Genomic DNA, 15,164 nt, shown 5'->3' with positions numbered 1-15,164 from the left:
GTGACGTAAACACAGACTCCGTGATTTCTGGGCGTTAGCGGTGCGGTCTAGCAACTGCCGAAATGAAAGCTACCGCCTCCGCACGTTGAAGGCATCTATCAGGGGTCGCTTCGTTTGCGTTTGCACCGGCGTCTTGCCAGCGTTAGGATGGATCCCGTTCCCAAACCCGACGACGTAGTTCTCGCAAAAACTCTGGTCTGCATTTCAGCGACCTAGCCCCAGAGAGCGTGCGATGCTTTTGAGGGAGGACGGTTAGGTTAGGCGCCGGCGGGTCTTTTCCCCCTTTCGCCATGAGCAGCCGCTCTCAGTGCGGGGAGTCGCAAGGGGACCAGACAAGGTCGGCGCGTTGTGCCCATCGGAGGCTGGCCGGGGCTTTGGGGCCAACGGATTGTGACTCCTTGAACGGCGTGGCTGCACGCTGCAGCAGGCGGCGTCGAGGTCTCTCACGGTTGCAAGGGCCAAGTTATTAATTTATTTTTTTGCCACAACAAACGGATGGGTGCTCAAGGGCGGTCGCGTTTAATGTTGGCGGCTTGAAACTAAAGCCGACGCACGACGCTTCAACGGCTTCCGCTAGATCCAACGGGTCCACCGAATCGGGCTCTCTCGCCCACTTGCATGTACCTTCAGATGTGTACTGTGAATGGATTAAATTAGCCGAGAGCTCGAAAAGAACAGCTCCGCCCAACTGCCGAAGCTATTGAATTACGACACAACGCGCACCACGCCGCGGAGCCGAATCAGTCCGGGCCGGCGGCGGCTGGCGCACTCAGCGCGAAATAGACATGCTCTAGGTCTCCGCCAGTGCGGTCAGAGTGCGCCGAAGCCGCCGAACGCGTCGGCGGTCAAGCGCAGTTGAGTATAGAGGGTCTCGCTTTGGCCGACGTGACGTCGCCGTGCAGCGCGCGCGCGCGCGTAACGCCGGAGCATAAGCGCGCCTTAACAGAGCCTGCGCTTAACCGCTAACCAACGTATTAGGTGACGGCATCTATGGGAGCCACTGAAGCCCTCGCCCACTCACTGAATAAAAAGAAAATCCTGTGACGAGGCTCGGACTAAAACCAGGGTCTTTGACGTTTCAGGCGGAGACGCTACCACTCTGCCACGACGGCTCAATGTATAACTGCCAATAAAGGCGCATCTAGTAAATGCACTCTTCCGATGCAGAAATCTCCGCCATTTCGCTACATATCTGCTGGCCCAACAGAGCTAGGCCATCAGCAATTTTTATGAAATGCCTTTTACCTTGTCTCCCGTCCCTAATAAACGATTTCCATTAAGTAGTTTGAAGTTGACTGGCGCAGCCGGGAATGTTTCGCCGGGCGAGCATGCGAATACACAAGTGCTGCCTAGCTTGTACGATCATCGACCATCGTGCCATCATAGTTTTTCATCGACTGTGGCGATCATCTGAGCAGCCTCAACAGGCTGCTTCAAAGTTTAACTAGCACTTGAAGCGGCATTTCGAGTTCCTCTGCTGTTCGGCGCTTGTATATCGAGGCGCGTCAAAAAAAAAAAAAAAGCACGGGGCACGCAAAGCTCATAGACGGGAAGCGCCATAAAAAATCGACTCTCTCCTGGACGCTTGTGGCGCCGCCAAGCATCGGTTTTCTTTGCTTCCAACATTCAGGTTGTCTTTTGTCTGCCTTCCTTGTGTGATAAAAGTGCACTATGGGTTTTAAAACAAAACTTACTTCAATATTGAACCGCGCAACCTTCATTTGGCAGCCTCAGAGATTTGCGACCCCATGTAGGAAGGAAATTTCCTCCAAGGTGGCGTCTCTTGTCCTATTACGTCACCACGCTTGTACTTCGAGATTTGCCTGTTGCGGCGATACCTACATTTTGGTTCTTGCTATTTGCTACCTTACAAGAGCTTTGCTTTCAGTGAGAGCGGCGTTTTTGTGACCAGGAGCTGGTATTCTATCGATACAAGCCAACTTCAATTTCTCCTCAGTGTGCCTTTAACGTTACACCTATCATTTTTGTTTTCATAGCTGCGTTGTCCTTAACTTAAGCTGAAACCTTTTCGTTAGCCTCCACGTTTGTGCCGAGTAGGAGAGTGCCGGTAAAATAAAGCTGTTGCATACTTTTCTCTTGAGAGATGCTCGCGAACTGCCTTCCATGATTTGAGAGAACCTGCTCCGTGCGCTCCATCCCATTTTAGTTAATACCCTCTCATGATCCGGATCAGCGGTCGCTACCTGCCCTAAGTAGACGCGTTCCCTTACCAATTCCAGCACCTCGCTGCCAATTGTGAACTGCCGTTCTCTTGCGAATAAAGATTTAAATGCTCACACACACTTCACACTGCATACGCAGGAACTTCTTCCTGCAGTTTTGAATAATTTATGAACACTTCAGGACACTATTTGTATTATCATTGTCTCGGCATATCAGACTGTATCCCAGTGAGCATGGTGCTGGATTGTGCATTTCGGCTCGAGTAAAAAAACTGACCTCAACAAAATAAACTTATACGCCTGGGTGGTGCGGCAACAAAGTCCTTTTTATTAAAAATGAAGTCGTTTAAGAACACGCAGAGCTTGGCGCAAGGCAAAAGCCAGGAAAGCCACTACTACTTGGCCGTCACACTTGCTCATCACTCCTCGTAGGCCCGACTGGGAAAACTGTAGTAATTTAAGCCTTTGGTTTCTCTGTACGTTTGCACAAAGAACTCGCAGTCCCCGGCCTCTGTTGGCAAATCTGTAAATCAAAAACACAATTTCATAAACCAACCGCCGTGCATAGTGCATGAGAGGTGCTGGTGCATTAATTAGGGTCCCGCTTTCCACCCGAACCAATGGGAACAACAAGTACTACGTTTCCAAAACCCATCACGGCTTTTCAGTTTCCCGACAGGAATGTTTTCAGCAGTAACATTCGATCATGCTTACACTGCGGACGCCGAGCTGTTGACCGAGTTTGGAAAGCGTTCGGAGACACTGCGAAAAACAAGTGACTGCACGATAGGAGACAAAACTCATTGTGGGACTATAAAAAGGTTGAAAAATAAAGTGTCCCTGCCCGTGCTACTAAGTATAGCGGGTTTAACGGGGGACAGCTGGAGTGTCGACCTTGCTTGCGTGTGCTAAGCTAATACCGAGGAATGCAGTGCGCCCTGCTCACTGTGTTTCCTTTGGTAATTATCCGAAGGACTGGCTAAGCTGCCGTTACTACGAAGATAGTAAAGCGCACCGAACTTGCAGCACCGACGCTTCGTAATCGGGCGAAACGTTCAGTTTCCCCGAAATTACCTGAGCCCGCTCAGACAGCCTTCAAAACATTGTGGCATTCTTTCTATAGCTTAGCATTCTTTTCTTTTGAATAGAGCGCTTCGACCTGCCACGGATTCCATGTTGCGATATTGCGCATTTTGGTGTCTTTTAAGTACTTCGTCGTGTATGTCCGGTCGAATTCAGAATCCGGCATTCCATTGCTCTCAAAAAAACCTTTTTTATACGGACTGAAAGTGATATCACCATGCAGTGCGGTGAGTTGCGGCATGGCACATTAGGCAATATTAGGAACCACATTTTACAGTGTACAGAAAAATGCGGCATTAAAGCCTTCACTCAGGTAGCACTTCGCCAGACTGCCTCTTGTGGGTACTTCCTACGCAAGTCGTGGAAAAGACGGTGTTACGAAGAGGTCACATTGATACAGGGACGCTCATAACAGTAAATTAGGTTACTAGTTATCCGTACCTAACCTAACGCAGTGAAGGTTGTAACTAACCAGCTGCTAAGGTATTATTGCAATTCACACGACTTCTTTTGAAAAAGTGACATGGTTTCGCGTATGGGTAGAAAATAAACGGTTTCACGAAAAATGAACAAAACAAATATTCCTGGGGAAAAGGCTACTCTCAATTGAACTTCATTTGGTAACCTCGCCTGCTACCAAAGTGTTCAAAGCTGCTTACTTCGGACATTTTCATCAGCACGAAAAACACTTCAGAACATTTAAACTTTGATTTTTGTTTTGCAGTAACAGTGGGATTTCGGGCTTCTTTTGGGAACATCACTTATTCTTAGAGAACAATTTTCTTGTAGTTTTATTCGGGTACAACTCAAGAACAAAACCGCTTTCCCCCTTAAAGGGCCCCCTTCCGACCAACGGCGTCGGCCGATTCTCATGAAGCTGCTAGCGTAACAGTTCAGGGAGGGGACTATCCCTTTTTATCTGCCATTCTCAGCAATGTAAATCCAGCAGGCTCATGAGAATAGGCCGACGCCGTTGGCTGGAAGGGGGTCCTTTGACGGGGAAAAGCCGCTGCTTTAAGTTGTATCGAAGAAAACGTGTTCTTTAGAGACACTGCTTATGCGCCTCTGAAGCGGTTCTTTACACGCTTAGTTTAAGCGTTGTAATAATATTTGTAAAATTTTCCTTGTTCTAGTTCTCAACATTATGTCATCGATCTGTAATTTCATGAAATGGAATAATGTGTACTTCGAATCATTTCTCCTTGTCAGAGTTGTATGTCATTCTGCTTTTTCGTTTCCCCACTCTGTTACGATGGCTGATGAGATTGACAGTATAAAGTACGTAAATAAATAAATAAATAAATAAATAAATAAATAAATAAATAAATAAATAAATAAATAAAAGAAATCGCAACTGCATCCATCAAGTAAGCATAGGTTTTCTTTTAGAGATTATGTAAAGTAAAATTTAGTCGAATAGTGTGATAAATGGTTGTAGTTGCCATACACTGGGTGTTTCAGGGAAGACCTACTAATTTTCAGAAATAGTTTGTTTTTCAGGTAAAAGGAAGGTTTTTGCGACATAGTAATACCAGCGCTGGTGAACGCCAGAAAACAGGAGAATCATCTTGACTAGTAAAGTGGTTGAGTGAATTCTAAAGGTTCACTTTTTAACTATTACCGAAAGGCGCCTGGTTGCAATCACAGATTTGTGGCCGGCCGTTAGTAATAGGTATGCCAGTTTTTCGAACTTTCAAAACACGATTAACCTCGCCGTGGTTGCTCAACAAATTTCGGCCATTTCTCGCGGCGTTCGCAAAAAGCGCGCCTGCAGAGAGCGCAAAGCGACCTCCATCGAAACGCGCCACTCCGTGCCGCGCGTACCACGTGGCAATCTGGGCCCTGCCCGCGCGCCGCTCCTCTCTGCTCTTCGCCACTTTACTGCTGCAGGTCGGGTGGGGGGTAGAGAGAATGTGACATGCGCTACGAAGTGACGCCTTTTGATGGACGCCGGCTGTGCGCTCACCGCTTGCGCGCGGTTTTGGAATGGCGCGAGAAATGGCCTACATTTTGCTGAGGCACAACGGTGAGTGTAATCGCGTTTTCGAAATTCTAAAAAGTGATGCGGCTACAGCTAACGGCTGGCTACAAATCTGTATTTGCAATCTGACGCATATCAGTAATAGTTGAAAAGTTCACTGTTAGAATCCAGTTAATCGCTTTATTAATAAAACGGGTTATGACATACATAGTCTACCAACAAATAGTGGTTTTACGTAGTAGGCACTAGCCACGACGTTGCTGTGCGTACTTAAAAAAGTAGTACGTGTCTACGCGCGCATTTGAGCTAGAAATTGCAAGTAGAAGTTTCGGCTCTAGCCCCTCCCCCTGGCAATGACGTCGATATCGAAGCAACGTGAGTGACGTCATAAACCGACAGCGCCGTTGTCTGGTGCAAAACTGCCGCGCGCACTGTCGGTGCGGAGCAGAGCGCGCGACTACTCGAGTCCGGTCGTGACACATTGTGGTGACACATCGGGCAGTAGCTGGACAGAATAGGGAAGGACACAGGCCTTCGTTGCCTTTGTACCCCTCTGCATTCCTAGCTGGAACAACCCACTCCCCTACGCTCACTCAGCGTAGTGCGCAGTTCAGTCGCGAGCAGGCACGTGACCGTCGGTATATGTCGTCATGGGCTGCGAGCACGTAACGCCCCTAAAGCTTTACTAGCGCGCCAATGTAGCCTGAAGGTTCAGGGAACATTTAAAAATTCAATTACGAATTACTCGCTGCACCAAATGCGATCATATTTTGCCCTCTGGTTTCGAGATGCACAGCCAACAAGATGCAGTTAACAGATCGCGTCTGAAAAATGGTGTCATGACACCTTTAACCTTATTCGCCTGCTTTCTAACGTCCGCGAATACCAGTATCATACGATGTAACAAAAAGCTTCTCTTTGACTCAAAGAACCCCAATTTTAAAAATTAGTGGCGGGCTTCCTTGAAAAACGTGGTATATCATAAGAAGGATTCAGTTTTACAACGCTTGGATTTACTGAATGCTTTGATTATAATGTTTACTGTACTGAATGTTTTGACTGTATTAAATAAAGATAGCACCTATAAAGCGCCGTTCCCCGCCATCAGCAAAATGTAAGAATTTGTTTTTTTTTTTATAAATAACTCAGTCATAAGTGACAAACATTGTAATAATTTTCGCACTGTGATTGAAGCTAGAAATGTCTGGTCATTAACGTTCGGCGCCAACGCTAAAGTTGCCAACGCAGGTAGTTGAATGTACGGTAGCAACGACTTTATAGACATACTTCAAGGGCGAGAGCACCCAAAATACTTTCAACGGTGCCGTCGCATAATCAAACGCTATCGTTTCCTTTCTTATCTCTCTCAAGGCATCAGTAACAGCACAGATGAACACGTAAATTCTCCTCCAAAAAGGTACCGTTTAAAAGCCTAAAAATGTGCAACGCCACTGCTATACCAGCTCTTTAAAATGCTCGAAGCAAGGAATGGCTTCCAGCCTACGTTAGGGTGTTTCGATTTCGTCATTTATTGTTCCTGATATAAGCGCTCGATTTCAATGAGGAATTGCCAGCGAGTATCCAAGGACTTTTCTGTCGATATGAAAAGCATCTCAAGAAGAACAAAATATTTGTTATTTGTAAGTTAATACTTTATACCAGAAGGCACGTCTTCGCAGTAAAAAACGGCAGAAAAATGGGGAACTCACCTTGTACGGTTACACTCTCATGGTCGTGCACTCGCGTGTACGGAAACGTCTTGGTCTCGTAGTGAACTTTCCAGTCGCCACCGCACAGGCCGGTAATTTCAGCGCCTTCGTTTGCATATTGATCCCAGCGAAGCAAGGCGTCACCATCGATGTAAAAAACTCGGAAGTGGTAAGCGACGGTGTATTCTGAAAATTGAAAAACTTCAACTCACTTCACATTTCCTTGCAGTGGCGTTCTCTCATCTGCTGCAACGGAGGAGCGTAGCATGACCCTGTAAGCAGGACCGAAATGACGGAAAGCAGTGTCTTGATAGCATGTAATGCATGCAAAAACAATTCGCTCATAACGGAAATGATAGCGGAACTCGCCGCAGTGACGCAGATGCTACAGCGTTCAGCTGCTGAGCGCGGATTCTTGGGTTTGGTCACGGCCTCAGAAAGATTTATGTATTCGAAATCCTCCCCTGCGATAACCTCCCGCGAACTGAATCGTGTTCCTCAACGCTGACCCCACCAGCGGTTTCTGCGTCATTAGCAGTTATCTTTGAATCAGAAACGTTGCTTCGATTATATTTCCAGTGAATGTTCTTTTATTCTTCGGAGCTATATAATTGTCTATTATTGTGAGAGAGTTTCCTTGGAGAACTTTCCATTCTACACTATTACTTTCACTGCCTTTCAGCTGTTTAATTGCGCTGCTTCTGGGGTGTGTTAATTACTTAAATTAACAACAATTCCTTTCTGTCTGTGGCCGTTCCGTCCCAGAAACATTTCCTCCTTCTACACAGTAAAAAAAAAAGGAATCATGGTGACAACTGTTGCCAAAACGGAAGCAACGAACCCTACTGCCGAAGCACTTCACAAAAGGGATCCGCCGGATAATACGGACACTTGGACCAAATGTGGGGACAGAGAGTACAGTGACAAAATGTATTCAGTCTCAGTTTGCTCTTCCTGACAGCGGGAAACCCATGCGCATTCGACGCAAACGAAATGCTGCGAAAGCATCGCTTTTCCACCGCGACAAGGCGCAAGTCCTTTCACGGTAGTTACTAAGCAGACTTTCGTTAATGGAAAGCCAGTCTTCACTCCAGTCTCGACACCAACTATTATTTCTAAGGTTATTCTTCAAGGACACCACCCTACGAGTACAAGATGTCCACAACGAACCGAGTGCTCACTATTGAGAATTCGCGAGATATCAATTTCTCAGTGTATATACAGCGGTTTCAACACGCCGTAGGTTGAGATCTGCAGTGGACCTCGCCCGCGTCATAAATGTATCCTGGATAGTAATTTTAGCCCTTTAAGGAATTGCGTTTTGAATGTGCGAGAGATATTCGCATAATATGGCAGTTTTGATACCTTCATAATTGCGCCATTACACGCCGCGGTGACTTAGTGGGTTTGACGCTTTCACGTTGAGCACCAGGTGGGGCATCGAAGCCCCCCTGCGGCACTGACATTTCGATGAAGACGAAATGCACAAAGAGTAGGTGTTCTGTGCGATGTCACTGCACAACAAATATTCCCATGTGGTCTAAATTGCTCGGATCCCTCTCTTGCGTCGACTCTCAAAGGTCATGTAGTTACTCAGACGTGTTAAGAAATGAAATGACGAAAGAAAATCCGTCCATCCGCTTAAGAAGCCTCCAGGCGGAGTAATCTCTAGTCATAAGAGGCACCTAAGCCTCAGCTGCAGACGACCGTGCAATGTCATCCTAACTGCTTCCAAACGTAGTAAATTAATCTTAATATAAAGCGATGTTTTATAAAAATATAAATAATAATCAGACCGGTTACCTAGAGCCTCCAGCGCACGGCGTCAATAGGCTTCCTAACAAATAGTCTCCTTCTATAAATAAATGCACTAGTGTTGCGTCTACTAGGCAAGTCTGTCAAAAGTAGAATCGGCAGTGTTCACCGAAACTCCTTTTTAATCTAAATAATCAGCACTGATTAAGTCTTCCAGAGCACTAGACCTACTGCCGTTTCTGTCTTCTAGGATATCCAGTGAAGTTATTTGTTATCTGCCTTTGGAGCACAACTCTAACTGTATTTTAGACAAAGTTTATCAAAGCTGCATGGAAAGCAAATTTAAAAGAAGAAAATGAACAGGTTAAACGTAGGCTGCAAGAAAATTTCCTGAAAAGTTGCACAAACGGCCTCCGCACGAAAAAAAAAAAAACTGGCTGAAAGCGAGGACAGGCGTCGACCCTAAAGGCAACCTACACAGATCATTCACGCAAGAATTAAGCAGGGTAACCCCCTTTTCAGCGGTTTCTATGCAATCGTTGCTTGCATAGAAGTCAGGGAGCCGTGACAGAAAGTATTATGACTAATATGTTTCTTTATGCTTCGTCGTGTTTATGTTCAGAAGTTCATTCGTAGGGTTCTGCCGGGACTCTGGAAAAAGAAATGGCAAATAAATGGCGGCGATCTTAAGGTATTCCGAAATTAGTGGGGCTTTCATATTTTTTACCACAAGTTTAATTTGGATCACATTAAACTAGTAACTAGCACTTCACATATTTCTTTACAATGATTCAGTTGACGCAAAAGGAGAGACGTGAATACCTCATACCCAGAAATTCTGAACCAGCGCATTTTTCGACGGAAAGATGTTTATGAGCGTAACTTTTTATGTATTGTAAGATCACACTATTATATTCAATATATCGACAGATCTGCCCTCGGCAGGATTGCATCTTTTTGCTACTAACGTTCTTGCTATTGTCAAAAACGTTCCCCAATGGTTCTATATGGCACTTTTATCTACACGATGGGAGCGATGGAAGAAACTTTGGAAGAAAGATCGCACCGCAAGAATCGCCCATCAGCTTCAATATTTCTTTTACAGTGACTGACAGTATTCTGAAGTTGCCTCAAAGTTAGAACTGATCTCCAAGAATCCCCGACTTGTGGCCCAGACCTAAAACCGACGGACGATGAGCGATTCCATACTTCGGGAGTGACTCCACCCATTCTCTGCATGCCACTAAATTCCAAATAATCGTATATTTTCCAGGTCAATATAAATGTCAACATAGTGGCGTATCGTATGCCAGTGAAGGATGCAAAGTAAAATGTGGTACTGTACCTAGACCATGCCAGACGAAATTAACGGGATACTCCTTTCCACATCCATGATGGTTACAGCCGCGCACTCCAACGGTGACGTTCCCGTCCCTTCTGCCGTGTGTGATTGACATGTAACCTGCCGCGTGTCGCTCTGTGCTGTTGCGGCCTGCAGTGACGTTGCATTCCGTAGACTGGTTGCAGCTGATCCAAGGACCCTCTCCGTCAAGTCGATACTGCAGTTGAGGGGATAAAGTAGCACAGATGACATTGATCGAGATGCTGGTTTCAGAAATGCATCAAGCAACAGTGGTGAAGCGAAGTGAATGATAGCTGATTAGGGGACAAACTTGCCAGAGCTTGGCTGATAAAGCTGTACCCGTCCAGCCTTTAAAAGCGCTACGGCATTGTTTCCTTGCTGCTTTCATAACTTGCCCGTCAGCTGGCTGAAGAGGGACGACCTACTGACCTACTGATGCAGAAGTGGAAATCACATACACAGACACACAAAAACGCCGTTTCGTGCTGCGTATTTGTTTCCGCGCGTGTGTGTTGCGCCGTTTCTGCATGGTATTATTAATGCTTTAAAGGGACGCGGGGATCGAATCGCTGAAATCGAGTGAAAATAGGATTTGAGAAAACATCCAGTGTGGTTTCTGTAAGGTTTGTATAATTACACTTAAAGAAATTTTGCCCCGAAAATAGATCAGAAGTGACTTTTAAAAAAGTTCTTGTAGCCATAGGTAGCAAAAACCTGGCTGAAATCTCCGTGAAAACACCCAATTTCCAAGCGCGAACCGCGATAGCTCCGCTTCTGCACTGCCGCTCGCTGAACAATTGGTGCCACCGGAAAGCTGCTATCACCGCAGTTCTCCTCCCTTCGGAACGGCGTGTCTACGATGAAAAACAAAAGCATTACGAGTTAAAATGGGACCGCCTCCAGAAAGCCGCTGTGATTGGTCTGGCCTGATACGTGGCGCTCAGCGCGCCTTGCATGGTGCCTTCTGTGTGGCTGCCATTGGTGGCTGCTGATCGGCGCCGTTTCTCGGGCCGTCTGTTTCTGCGCCACAGGCGCACGCTTTCGCTGACTTCTGGGCAGTTTGCGAGTGCGCGGCTGCTATTTTGAGAAATAACACTTCTTCGTCGCACTGGGTTCTGATCGTCAGTGGTGGATCGTCGCATGGTTCAGACGAAGCACGCTTGCGGAAAGCGGTAGCGAAAGCCTGTCATCCCGAAGAGGGGAAGCGATCCTTAGGAAATGAATTGGGCGTACACCTTAACAGAAGGGAGTAAAAAGGGGGGTAAGCTGTCGTCTAGCTCACTCTCGTTTATAATAGGTAGTGCGCTTGTGGGCAGCTTTTTCGCTCTATACTCTCATACAGGCGTATTCGAATTTAAGAGTGCTTTAGCGCGTACATGGCCGCTATAAACGACGAAAAAGGTAGGAATGCTGTATTATCCGTCGTAAACACGAAGAAATGACAGCTGCAGTGAAAGCGACGAGGGTCCCTTGCGTTACTTCGGCGCTACGATATGAGGTTGTAGCAGAGCGCAGTTTCTGCCGACTTATGATGCCGATAAAACCGATCGATTCATTCAGTGACGATCCCGCCGATGTGCCGCCAGAGGTCGACCAACGCCCAGGTGTCGACGGCCGGTAGCAAACGCAAACACCTTGGTGACTCGTAAAGAACTAACCAAGGTCCGGCATGCGGCGCGGTTGCGACGCGGGTAAGTTTCATTTTCGAGACAGCGCGGGATGCGCCGCCAAGTTATCATGATTACGACGAACGTTTTCCTAGCTGGCAGTGCACCACTCGTGGACACTTTTGACTATGCTTTGTCGCCTGGAAACGCCTTAGAGAGAAGCGTCCAGCGTACGCGGCTAACTTCACGCGGTGTCGGCGACGGAGCGCGAACACTCATTTAGTCTCAGCAGAAGGGGACCGGCAGGAAAAAAAGAACCGAGGCATGCAGGCATGAACAAACGAAGGACGGAGATCCCACAGCCAAATGCATTAAGCATTACAGACCTGGGGCATTTTGATAGACATGGAGTGCTTGTGCGAATTCAGTGCCAGTTTTCTTCAAAGTGTTTTTGACCTGACTGCCCTGCTCGCATAAATGGTGACAATGGCTTTCACTGTCAAGGCGTTTATTTGAAGCACAGGTCGGTTGGTCTTGGTTGACCGGCGACACGACGGGCACACTCACAGGCGTCGTTCGAAAAACCCAGCTGCACTTCGTCTGCTTCTTCGTTGTCCCGCTTGAACTCGTCCGCTTCTTCGCTGCGCTGCGCCTGTCGGTCCCATTACAATTACTCTCCCTCTGAAAAAGGAGCCATCCTGGCGACTTACGGAGAGGAGAGGATGGGCGGGTCATAGTAAGGCTTGAGGCGCTCAACGTGCACAGTTTCGCGCCCCCGGCGACGGTGGTCCGAAGAGGGAACGAGCGGCTCAACGATATAAGTCACCGGAGAAGTTTGGTGGACAACCCGGTAAGGTCCGTGAAAGCGAGACAGTAGTTTCGTGGCGAGGCCGGGAGTGGAGGAAGGCACCCAGAGCCAAACGAGGGCGCCAGATGGGTATGACGCTGGAGGGTCAGGGGAATCCCGACGGTGCTTCTGATCCCATTGTTGCCGTGTGGTGAAAGAGCGGGCAAGTTGCCGGCATTCTTCGGCATACAGGTGAGCTTCGGAAAGTAAGGTGGTCTCGGAAGGGTCAGGGTGATAAGGAAGGATGGTGTCCATGGTGGATGTAGGCTCCCGGCCATATAAGAGGAAGAAAGGAGAAAACCCCGTTGTTGTCTGAGTAGCTGTGTTATACGCGTACGTGACGAACGGGAGCACTTGATCCCAGTTGGAGTGGGCGGTGTCAACGTACATGGCGAGCATGTCACTCAGAGTGCGGTTGAACCGCTCAGTCATGCCGTTGGTCTGGGGGTGATAGGCGCTGGTGTAGCGATGAACGATTTGGCATTGCTTGAGCAGGGCCTCGACGGCGTCCGAGAGAAAAACACGGCCGCGGTCACTTAGTTCTTTCGGGGCGCCGTGACGAAGAACAAGACTGTGTAGAATGAAGTGAGCGACATCGTTTGCGGTAGCAGATTTGAGAGCCGACGTTTCGACGTAACGGGTGAGATGGTCAACGGCAACGATGATCCACCGATTATTAGCCGAAGTAGTTGGAAGCGGGCCATAAAGATCAATGCCGACGCGGTCAAAGGGACGGCCAGGGCAAGGTAACGGCTGCAAAGGAGCGGCGGCGGAGTGGGGAGGTTTCTTGCGACGTTGGCAGGCGGTGCATGACCGAATGTGCTGACGTATGTAGCGGTACATACCTCGCCAGTAGAATCGCTGACGAAGGCGAGCATATGTTTTCAGTACACCAAAGTGGCCGCATTGTGGAGCGGCCTGAAAAGAGGCACAGATTGTTGCACGGAGGTGTCGAGGGATGACCAACAGCCACTTCCGGTCGTCGGGGAGGTAATTACGGCGGTATAAGAGGCCATCACGAACGGCGAAGTGGTGGGCTTGGCGGCGAAGGGTCCGGGTCGAATGATGCGGCGAGGGAGTGTTCAGGAAGTTTAGCATCTTGGTGATCCAAGGATCCTTCAGTTGTTCGGAGAGCATATCAGGGATGTTGAACGAAGAGAATTCGTAGGCACAGACGAGGGCAGAGGTTGACTCGCATGGGAGTGGTGAACGAGAAAGGGCGTCGGCGTCCGAGTGCTTGCGGCCGGAGCGATAAATGACGTGTATATTAAACTCCTGGAGACGTAAAGCCCAGCGGGCGAGTCGGCCAGAAGGATCTTTGAGGGAGGATAGCCAGCATAGGGCGTGGTGGTCTGTGACGACATAGAAGGGCCGGCCGTAGATGTAAGGGCGGAACTTGGCAATTGCCCAAATGATGGCGAGACATTTTTTCTGTGACAGAATAGTTTGATTCCGCCTTGGTGAGGGCGCGGCTGGCGTAAGCGACGACGTATTCCGGATACCCAGACTTTCGCTGGGCAAGAACTGCGCCCAAGCCCACACCGCTCGCGTCAGTGTGAACTTCTGTCGGACAGGCGGGATCAAAATGGCGAAGGATGGGGGGAGAGACCAGCAGGCGGCGTAAAGTGCTGAACGCGGTATCGCAGGCGGGGGACCAAGACGAAAGGTTCGGGCTGCCGGCAAGAAGCTGCGTTAAAGGGGCGATGATACTGGCGAAATTTCGGATGAAGCGGCGAAAATATGAGCATAAGCCTACAAAATTGCGAAGTTCTTTAAAGGTGGTTGGTTTGGGGAAGTCAGCGACGGCGCGAAGTTTGGCAGGGTCAGGAAGAACGCCGTCATTGGAGATGACATGGCCTAATATTGTGAGCTGCGTTGCACGGAAGTAACATTTTTTCAAGTTTAGTTGGAGGCCGGCGTCAGTAAGGCTAGTGAGTACGCGCTGAAGGCGGTGCAGATGGGAAGGAAAATCTTTGGAAAAAACGACAATGTCATCTTGGTAACACAGACAAGTTTCCCATTTGAGGCCACTGAGAATAGTGTCCATCATCCTTTCGAATGCGGCTGGAGCATTGCAGAGGCCGAATGGCATCACATTGAACTCATACAAGCCGTCTTGGGTGACGAAAGCGGTTTTCGGCCTGTCGTTCGCTGCCATCGGGACCTGCCAGTATCCGGAGCGTAAGTCGAGGGATGAAAAATACTCCGCTCCCTGCAAGCAATCCAGTGCGTCGTCGATTCGGGGTAGAGGATAAACATCCTTGCGTGTGATCTTGTTGAGACGGCGGTAGTCCACACAGAACCTGATGGAGCCATCTTTTTTCGTCACCAAGACAACAGGAGAGGCCCAAGGGCAGTGAGAAGGCTGTATTATGCCGCGCCGAAGCATGTCGTCAACATTGTCACGGATGACGCCTCGCTCGCTCGGCGAGACTCGGTACGGTCGGTGACGCAAGGGAGCGTGGGTACCAGTGTCAATTGTGTGAGAGACGGCCAATGCGCGCCCCAAGGAGGGCTGGGAAAGGTCGAAAGAGTTGCGGAAGCGGCAGAGAAGTTCCAAGATTTGGTCACGGTAAGCGGACGGAAGGTCGGGAGCGATGTTACGACGAAAGACGTCGATGGAAATCGGATCGGGC

The 15,164-nt window shown here is 48.5% G+C and overlaps 1 protein-coding gene across 1 annotated transcript in view; it reads right to left on the bottom strand.

Moving 5' to 3' along the window:
- Positions 1–2,591: 2,591 nt before the first annotated feature.
- Positions 2,592–15,164, bottom strand: part of LOC144119214 (uncharacterized) — a 45,431-nt gene continuing 32,858 nt past the window's right edge. Inside the window, exons 9-11 of the mRNA XM_077651891.1 lie at positions 10,057–10,270; positions 6,957–7,142; positions 2,592–2,706 (exon numbers count right to left, since the gene is read on the bottom strand). Coding sequence (XP_077508017.1) covers positions 2,603–2,706; positions 6,957–7,142; positions 10,057–10,270 — 504 coding nt within the window. The 3' untranslated portion in view covers positions 2,592–2,602. The remainder of the gene's footprint in view (positions 2,707–6,956; positions 7,143–10,056; positions 10,271–15,164) is intronic.

The sequence above is a fragment of the Amblyomma americanum genome, chromosome 2 (genome assembly GCF_052857255.1).
Source record: "Amblyomma americanum isolate KBUSLIRL-KWMA chromosome 2, ASM5285725v1, whole genome shotgun sequence".
NCBI lineage: Eukaryota > Metazoa > Arthropoda > Arachnida > Ixodida > Ixodidae > Amblyomma > Amblyomma americanum.
The sequence above is the reverse complement of the archived record's forward strand: the minus strand, read 5'-3'. Positions and strand labels throughout refer to the sequence as shown.